This window comes from Rhagoletis pomonella, unplaced genomic scaffold (genome assembly GCF_013731165.1).
Source record: "Rhagoletis pomonella isolate Grant_MI unplaced genomic scaffold, Rhpom_1.0 Rhpom_scaffold_00001, whole genome shotgun sequence".
Lineage (NCBI taxonomy): Eukaryota > Metazoa > Arthropoda > Insecta > Diptera > Tephritidae > Rhagoletis > Rhagoletis pomonella.
The window spans coordinates 3,778,057-3,787,804 of record NW_023458555.1 but is presented as its reverse complement, the minus strand read 5'-3'; the positions used below and the strand labels follow the sequence as shown (position 1 = coordinate 3,787,804).

The window sequence follows — 9,748 nt, the reverse complement described above, 5'->3', positions numbered from 1 at the left end:
CTGCTTATGAAAATTATGTTATCAAAATTATAAGAGACTACATGCGTGATATAACTGTTTGGTTTTTATCGCTCATAAATGCATACATATCGTCGTTTAAAGTACAAAACCGCGTATCAACAAAATACAAACCCGCGTATGTGAGGTTGCATAAATTATTTTCTAGAGAGTTAAAACACTCACATTTCAAAATGGTTCTCTTTTTTATAAAGCAATCGTATATCTGGCTAATATATTTCAGGCCGAATGGATAAGGATTGAGCCAAGCGATTGTGTGAGCAAATCCAATTTTTGGCAGCCAATGTCAGTTACGCGGTTTTGCAGAATGACGATACGCGGTTTTGTACTTTACTTTTGTTTAAATATTATCAAGCACTAAAATAAACTTTTACTGCCACAACATTTTTGCAAGTAACCATGAACTATGAATTGCATATAGAAATTCTGATTAAGTACGTTGGTACTTAACCTCCAAAATAAAAAAAGAAATGTATGCTATCTTCTCAATTAGCGACGGAGTTCGCAAAGCTGAAACGAAAATACAATTAATTGATAGTCTTTTGAATATTGGTCGTGACGTCACGCGAAGACAACCGGTTCAGATTCTGAAATCAAAGTTCAATTACTCTTGTAGTGGGTGGTCAGGATATTTCATTTAAATATGCGTGTTTAATCCTGCAGCTTAAGTTTTGGCATACAAACCTCATCGAGAGATGTCGCTGCTAATCACTCGCTGACAGGACTCGTTACTTTATCTCCTTTTTGGCAGGAGTCCTATAGGAGTGGGGGCTATAAATTCGGCTTCAAGCCATTTGTATCTTTCCTTTTTGATCCCAATCGCCAGTGATGTCTGAGGTGAGTGTTTTGAGTTCATTGTTTGTACTTATCTTTATAGATCAAATAAAAGCCTGAACTCTAGGCATATTTTACATTTAACATTCAAATACTTTTTAAATACTAGTGGAGACTAGGGAATTCATTGTGAGTAAGTAATAAATATAGTATCTTAAAGAATCGGCTCCCCAATTTGATCCCGTTGCCGAAATCACGACGATTTCCGGCCCCCAAATTGCCCCGCCTGAACAATACGGAGTAATTTTATATGGTTTTAAATTACAAATAAATATAAATTGCAAAATACGAATTTAAATTCGTTTGCTAAAATTAGCTTAAAATGTAAGTGACATTTTTATGTATCGTTTGGATCGAAGGTGAGATCGTCCTTCATTTCGGTCAATGTCTAACTCATCGGCTGTATTTTTTCCGGGAGCGTTACAATGAACAGCAACTAAATCTACATAAATCTATCCTGAACTAGATGATGTATCCATCTGCTGTAGATATCAAATTAATATGGGCCTGTGGAATTCCATTTCAGGTTGTGTATAATCTGTGCTCTGTCTAATCTTGCCATATAATCGAGAAGTAAAGTAAGCAATTATGTTATCCGTCGTAATTCTGATGAATCATAAATAATGAAGTTGAATTCTAGTACACATAAAGTCCAATGTAAGCACGTTATAGTCTGCAAAAACAGCGGATGTTGAAAACAAAAGTAAGTAAAAAAAATTTTTTATTCCGGTTTCTCATTTCACAACAAATTAACTGCTACAGTATTTATCTTTGAGTAATACAAAAAAATAATCAGAACTTCAATTATCTAGTACATATGCATGAGATGCGAAAAATTACAGTGCAAGTACTGCTATATACATATGTATCTTTGTACAGAAATAACTATTTCTGAAAACATTTAATTACGCGTTCATTAAGACTATAATTTTAAAATATACATACACACATATGTACAAACAATAAATTAAAATCCGAGTGAGGAAAAGCATTTTACTCGGTGGCGAGCGATAGCTAATTGCATTCAAATAGGTATTCGTATATCGTTGACGTATTTGATAATTAACGGGCACTTGAACTTGAATTATAAAAAAAAAAACAGCTGACAAGCGATGTCTGATGTAGTATACCCAGTTTGCCGCAGAGCGTATACGAATTCGAATTGACGTCGGTTTTGTGACGTCGTTTGGGTGAACTCGCAACGACGTCAAATCGAATTCTTTTTTTCCAAAAAAAATTGTACTCCATCACAATAAAATTTAATGAGCTATAAAACTGCTTTATATTTTTTCTTTTAATTAAGTTTGAAACGTCTGAAATGATTAGAAATGCTTGCTGACTTTTTTATTAAATATTGCACACAATTTTAAATTGAATTTGTATGGTTTTTTGGTAATATTTTGAGCATCGTTTTGCAGTTCACTAGTATATCGTTTTCGCAATCCGCCAGCGAAATGTGTTTTTCATTCGAGAACGAGTCGGAAACGGCGACGTTATGAAGTCATTTGGCAAATTGGGTATATACACAAATGCGTATACATATATGTATGTATCTAGATTATCTTGTAAGTAACTGGGCTGCATGTGTATAGACATAGGCATGTGTGAAAATGTGTTTTCGTTTTAGCGTACGCGATAATGCCAATCCACTTTTATGCTATCTACTACTTGAGTACTCATTACGACGCACAGTGGACCAACAGCGAGTAAAGAGTGGTAAGATATATTTTATATTTATGGAAAACCTTACTTATTTATAACTAGCTTTTACCCACAGGTCTCACCGCACGTCTTTATAAAAATATGAAAAACAAAATATGTAAGGATGTTATATTTTATTTCAGCTCTAATTTTACTACAGAAGAATAAGGAAGGACAGCTGTATAGCCCGGATGTTATCTAGTGAAATGTAATAATAACATTTTGACACAGCAAGGTTTTTTATTTACATTAATATATATCCAATAAATTATAAAGTAATAGTAGAAATACTAATGTTACAATATTAAATGTTTAGCTTTCTAATTTCTTTGGAATAATAACTCTAACATTATTTAACAGCATGCTTTTAGTACTTCAAATTGTTTATTAACTTAAATGTATTTTCCAATGCAGTTATCACAGATTTTATTTTCGATAAAGTTTTGCAAACGCTAAGCGAACTGGAAACTAAAGTCCTGTAAATTCGAAAGGCATGCCAGAAGGAATTAAAGGGGTCATGTAAATTGTGGCTTCGAAGTTATTCCACGCCTGTATTATGCGCTACGCCCCCTTTTACTAACTTATTTATGTATACACACTTAGATACCTTAATATAAGCACCTACCATAGATATGTTTGCGTACCAAATTTCAAATTCATGTGACTTACAGTTCCGAAGTTATGGCTGATTAAATATTTCACGACTACGGGAGACGCGATTTCCTGAGAAGTAACCGAATAAATAATTTATTAAGTATCTGTTTTTCGTGACTGTTTGTTAAGTTTTTGTGTACATCGAGGTAGATGTATTGCAAATTATATGTACTTAGGCTGTTTTGGTTTTCTTTTCCCTTGCTTTATTAATAAAAATGCATTTTTATGCGGCCGCTATGGTGTAGTGGTTAGCAGTGCGCGCTTCCATTCCGCATGGCCTAAGTTTAAGGAGGGTTCAACCCAACATCAAAAATAAAAAGCAAAAAAAAATGTGTTTTCTAACAGCGGTCGCTTTTCGGCAGGCAATGGTAAACCTCCGAGTGTATTTCTGCCATCAAAAATCAGGCGTAAAACTGTAGCTCCCCCCGCTTTGTGTGACAACATCAAGGCGCACGCCACAAGTCGGATGAGAAGCTCGGGCAAACACTAGCATATGTATAAGCGCCAATCTATTACATATTATTATTATTATTAAGTATTATTATTATCTGCATTCGTTTTCTTTTCTCGAAATATTATTGGATTAATGTGCCCTGTGCCAGGGCTGACAAATTTTCGTGTTCTTTCCTCAACATTACACGCACTCATCTCGCAAAAATTACCTAAAATACATTCAATTTCTGATTGGTCAAAAACTTACTGAATACCATTGGGTTATCAGCTCGCAAGATTTGGCTCGTATAAAGAGCTCATCACTAAATTGGACTAGATAAAATTTGTCCATCTGAAAGGACACTATACTGACCCGTTTAACCCGTTTTTGCCGAAAAGAAATAACTCAAAATATTACTGATATACCAAGCTGTCTTCGTGTATTCAGAGGGAATTTCCAAAAATCATACAAAAAAGGTTTAAAAATTAACTTTGTTCCCTTGCACCTCAAGAGTTTTTTTTTATATACAGTTTGTTTTTATAATTTTTGACCTTATGGGTTGTTACACTGTGCAACGCTATGACACATTATTTTTACTCACATATTCGATTGATACTCGCTCTGGGTTACATTGTTGGAGAGAGATTAGTATGTACATACATATTTACGTTTGTATGTAGATAAATAACATACATATCGCACACCGTCTTCAAAAGAGTCACAACTCAAAATTACACGTTCGTCAGATAATGCGAAAAACTATTTCTTAGCACATGATAATCATATGGGCAAGGTCGACTTTACCTTAGGTTTTTTTTTAACAAATTATAAGAGAAATTTGTTCCAGCCTTTACTGAAAGGTAAATAAAAGCTCTGCGTATATTTTTAGCGCATAATCCCAAAAATGTAAAATTTTGAGTTGTGTCTCTTTTGAAAACGTTGTGCGATATATATGGTACCTATATGGTATTCTTGTATGACATGAAATTGCGCTTGAAATGTTTATTGTGAGAAAGAAGGAAAATCACTGCTTTATATTGCAATGCCGAAACGTTTTTTAACCTACGAGCGTATTATAAACTCGTACAGATATGAATACTTATATATGTAGATACATAGATAAAAAAAACCATCTGTTGACATGACGAAGCAATTTTTTCCATTTTTTGCTCAGATATTAAAACCAACTACTTTTTTATGTATTGATTAACTAAATAGAGATCAATAAAACCGGATATTCAAGTTCCGAAAACATCAATGGACAGCTTTAAATGCTTGAAAGTGAGTAGATATACAGGTATATGTAGGTATGTATGTACTACTTATTGGAATCTCACCATTGCAGGAGTATGTATGTATGTATGTACTATGCACGTAAGTATGCTGATAAATATTTATCTGTTTGTTTGCGAAGTATTATCAGTGATTTTATATTAAAGGGGTCATCTGTATACCAACATACTTACATATGTAAGTATGCCAGGGATTAATACACTGAAAAAAAGTTTAGGGTAAGTGCTGGGTGAAATTTTGAGAGACTTTAAGTTTAACTCAACAATGATAAAATTCTAGGGGATTTTCAACAGTGATTTGTGTGCTTTTTTCGCGTTTTAAATTAATTACCATTTTAGATAGGTAAACTTATTTCTTTCAGTATGCTTGCGAATTTCATTACCAGCTCGTTTGTGTATTCATGCACTTACACGCATGGCTATCTCACAGCAGCGACGATTTAAAAAAAATAAACGCAAATGTATAGCTTTTGTTTACTTAACTCAAAGCTTTTGCAATGTTGTCGCCTTTTAAATAAACGTACAATGATATAGCAAATCTTTTTAGTATTCGCGCGTTACTTTACGCTAAAGCATCCCAAAATAAAACAGAAGGATGCCGCCAAATAATCGCAACTACAATGCCGATGAATTAGAGGCACCCGTGTGGTTAAATGATGAGTTCTTCACCAAGGTGTTGCACAACTTCGAGACTGAAGCGAAGAGCGTGCGTCTGAAGAGCACCGAATTGTCACCTGCCACACTCAAGGGCGACCACTATGCCAGTGTGATGTTTCGCGCAACAATTGAGTACGAATGTGATGGCGAGGATAAGTCAAAGAGGATGATTATTAAGACAATGCCTTCGTCGGAGGGACAAAAGAAGGAAATGTTCGAGAAATCATACATATTCGAGACTGAAATCGGCATGTACACCGAGGTTATACCGCGCTTCGAGCAGATATTGCGCGACATCGGCGATGAAACAGTGCTCAGAGCGCCGTAAGTGAAATATGGTAAATAAGTGTGCAAATTGAACAATAAAACTACGTTTTTTTTGTGAATTACAGCATCCTTTTTCATGAATTGAGTCCTGAAAAGATTATCATCCTGGAGGATATTGTACCGCTGGGCTATGAAATGTTGCGTGATCGCTATCTCACCAGCGTAGAGCTTAAGGCAGCCTATAGCAAGTTAGCCAAATGGCATGCCATAAGCTATAAAATAAATTTGGAGGTACGTTTCGCGAAGCACAACGGCAAATAGTGCATATATAGCTGTAGCCATTTGACAGAACAATTTAAGTCCATCTTTCACGGGAAAACTAAATAGCCACAGATTTTATTTAAAAAGTTGTGAATAGCGATAAAATATTATAATATTTCTCTCGAATTGAGTATAACATTTTTCTCCTTCACGGTTGGTCCTTGAAAGGCAGACTTAAGCTGTTCTGTCAAATGTGCACAGATATGGACATATGTACATATGTAATTCTTTCATTATAATTTAGGAGCCGCAATATTTCGAGAAATATCGTCAGGGCCTACTGGCTGTGCCGAAAATCGAAAAAAGTGCAGCTCTCGCCAGCGGCGTTGACTATTTGATCAATAATTTAAAAACTATGCCAACGCTGTCTGAGTATGTGCCGCTTTTCGAACAGCTCAAAGGTAAATTATTCCCCGGGGCCATCGCATCGTTCAAGGAGTACCGCGATGCGCGAAGGGAGGACGGATATTACGTGCTGTGCCATGGTGATTTCCACAACAAAAACATGATGTTCAAACAGGAAGCGAGCACCGGCCAATTGGTGGATGTTATGCTCTTAGACTACCAATTATGTTATGTGGGTCCAATGGTGAATGACCTGATTTACTCATTTTTTATGCTGTTAGACTCGGAACAACGCGATAGCTTTCCAGAGTTGGTTCATTTTTACTTCACGGAATTCAAAGAAACCCTGCAGAAAATCGGACACAAAGGCTCCATGCCTAAGTTAATGAAAATACATCAGCAGCGAATGCAGCACAAATACTTGGGTAGGTTTTGCAACCCCAATTGTGCTATGCTTAAAAAAACTTCGATGATATTTAAAATTTTAAAGCCCCAAAAAAATTTAGCCATGTTGTTTGTTTTTGTAAATAACGAGTACCCTTACAATTTATTTTCTTTTCGCAGAGCTTTTCCTTCTCATCACATTTCTTCCCGCTTGGTTGGCTTTCCGTGGAGGTGATGTTGGTCAAGATGATTTTCTAACATCCGACGACTGTAGAACTCATATATATGCTAAAAAAGAGTTCGCTGAAGAATTGGAAAAATTGTTGCCAAAGTACTTGCATCTAGGTTATTTTGAACAAGACTAGTTTTAAGTTTTTCATAACTGTAGATACATGAGTATATATGTACGTTCTATTTAACAAAAAATTCTTATATAATTTATTAATAAAAAATTGTTCCAGAATAACTTTTTTTTACATTTTTTTGCCTTTTTCTGTTTGTCAATTTGAATCGAGCTGTCAATTAAAGTCCACACAAAGTATTTGTGAGTAGTCTTGGAAGGTAAACTGCTGTGGAAGTGCAATACAGAGGATAGGAAGAAGAATGCCAGTAATGCCCTTTATGCATGTAAAAGTATGCTGGGAGTCACTTGGGGTCCGTCATCTGCCCTGATGCATTGGTGCTACGCAGAAATAATCGGACCAATACTGCTTTATGGCGCTTTGGTGTGGTGGAAAGTCCTCATACCTCGGGCCAATGGATTGTTTACGGGGCATATCCTTGGGAGCCTACCAATTCGGCAAGTTAGAGGTCAAGCCTTGGCGTAATCTATTCGTTAGTATCATCAGTGGCTATGGTTTTGGGTAAAAATAAAAATAAGTATATTTTTTTATTTGGTTACTAAAAGACGAAATACTTTTTTCAGAGACACATTTTATTGCTTTTTAACGTAATTTCAATGTCTAACTTTCAGTTTATTAGATACTAAATTCCGTTGGATAACTGCCAAAAAACGGCCCTTAGTGGGCTATAGGAGAGTGAAAAAAACAGAGCAAGTTTTAAAAACTAAAGAAAAAAAATGGAGAAATCAACTCCGATCAGAGTAAAGTCCGAACGCTGGGCGGTAAATTTTATATAAACTGAGGCAACGAACATTTGCAAGTGAAAAAACTTTGCTGGAAAGCAGGGTCCGAACTGTTATTGATCAAAACTGATATTAACTGTCACTGACTGATTTTTATTGATGACTTTTATAAATAAAAGTCCTAAATAACTGTTTACTAAAATAAAAGTCAAGAAATAATCGTTAAAGAGCGATTTTTATAATAAATTATTTTACTGTTACGGTCCCTGCTGGAAAGAGTTGGTAACCAAATTTAAAACTTTATTATTCAGATCAGAGTTAAGGTGAAAGCAGACCATTTGAAAGAAATCAATTTCGAAATAAATGAATCCGAAATTGATGAGTGCGAGATGATAATGACGAAGAAATCCTTGATCGGTTGTGATTTGATCAGATTTTAAAATCACACCTTACTAAGACAAATTCTGTTAGTCTAGGAAAAATTATTTTCTATTTCATGGTCAATTTATACAAACGTGGTATAGTGGAAACTTTTTTAAACGCTTTTATTCAGCTTCACTTGTATTTATGTATGTACTTGCGTGTGTCCTGGAATTTCGCAATCAATATTTCACCAACTTCCCGATAAGCTAGAGACTTCAAACTTCAAACTTAACTCATAACCCGATGCCAATGCAATATGAAAGATAAAATAATCCGCTAGGAAGCGCAGCAGTCGAGGCATTTGGAAAACCCATATTTATGGTCCAACTTGGTTCATTAGAAAGTTTTTTTTAAAAATGCATTTTTACTATTATTACTTGATTTTTCCCATTCTTTTAGTAATGGTCTAAGACATAATTTTTATACTCCCAATAAGTCACTCGGCAGTTTCTTTCGAATTTAGGCCAAACAATTTGTCGAACATCAATTCAAAATATCTATGCGTTGTAATGTTCAAAATGGTTTATGTCTTAAACTTTAAGAAAAGCTTTATGTCTCAAAGGAAACTACGCTTCCACTTATCTTCTCTTTTGAAAGCTACATATGTATTTTTACTTATTTATTTAATGTTTTTTGATACCATAAAGAATCAATTGGAGTTTACTCCAACAAAACACAAAGGCGACAAAGGCTGACAAAATGTACTAAAGTTACCACGCCAAAGGCCAAACGCTATAAAAGCTATAAAAGCTCTAAAAGAAGGGCACTTTCATGCTTACATATGTATGTAAATCAATTATGCCCGGACCTTTTGTGTTGCCTGCGACCTCTGCCTTACAAAGTATCCATATTTCAATGTATGCCTTGACGTACGAATTACATGACATAATTTCAGGCATTCGCACTTGCGAACATATCTTTCATCTAAATAGCTAATTTCCGTAGCCACTTTGAGAGCGCTGTGTGGTAAATGAATTATTTTTGTTGTCCTCTGTCTAATTGCTCTCAAGTGTGTGTTTTTAACATTTTATTAATTTTAGAATTCATTTAACCAAATACAAGCGAAAGAAGAATTTATGGTAGAGCATATAAAGTGGAAAAGGAATGGAATAAAGGACAAATGACGGTACTGCGCCAACCAATCTAAAAAACTTTTTGATGAATGTTTGGCCGCGCTTCTCCTCTAAATTGTGTGGCATTGTCTGCCGAAAGGCAACCACTTAAAATAATAAAAGAGCTATTATTTTTGGATATTGCGCAATCTTTCACAACAACTATATGTATTTCTTCCATGCAAATAATTTTTATTCAAAACAGATTTTGTCAACTAATTCA

The 9,748-nt window shown here is 34.9% G+C and overlaps 1 protein-coding gene across 1 annotated transcript; it reads left to right on the top strand.

The window, feature by feature from the left end:
• The first annotated feature begins 5,408 nt into the window (after positions 1-5,408).
• LOC118750452 lies at positions 5,409-7,368 on the top strand. The gene is made up of 4 exons (XM_036485175.1): positions 5,409-5,913; positions 5,982-6,147; positions 6,422-6,947; positions 7,087-7,368. Exons 1-4 carry the CDS (start codon positions 5,528-5,530, stop codon positions 7,269-7,271), a joined length of 1,263 nt encoding a protein of 420 aa, XP_036341068.1. The 5' UTR covers positions 5,409-5,527; the 3' UTR covers positions 7,272-7,368.
• The last annotated feature ends 2,380 nt before the right edge of the window (positions 7,369-9,748 follow it).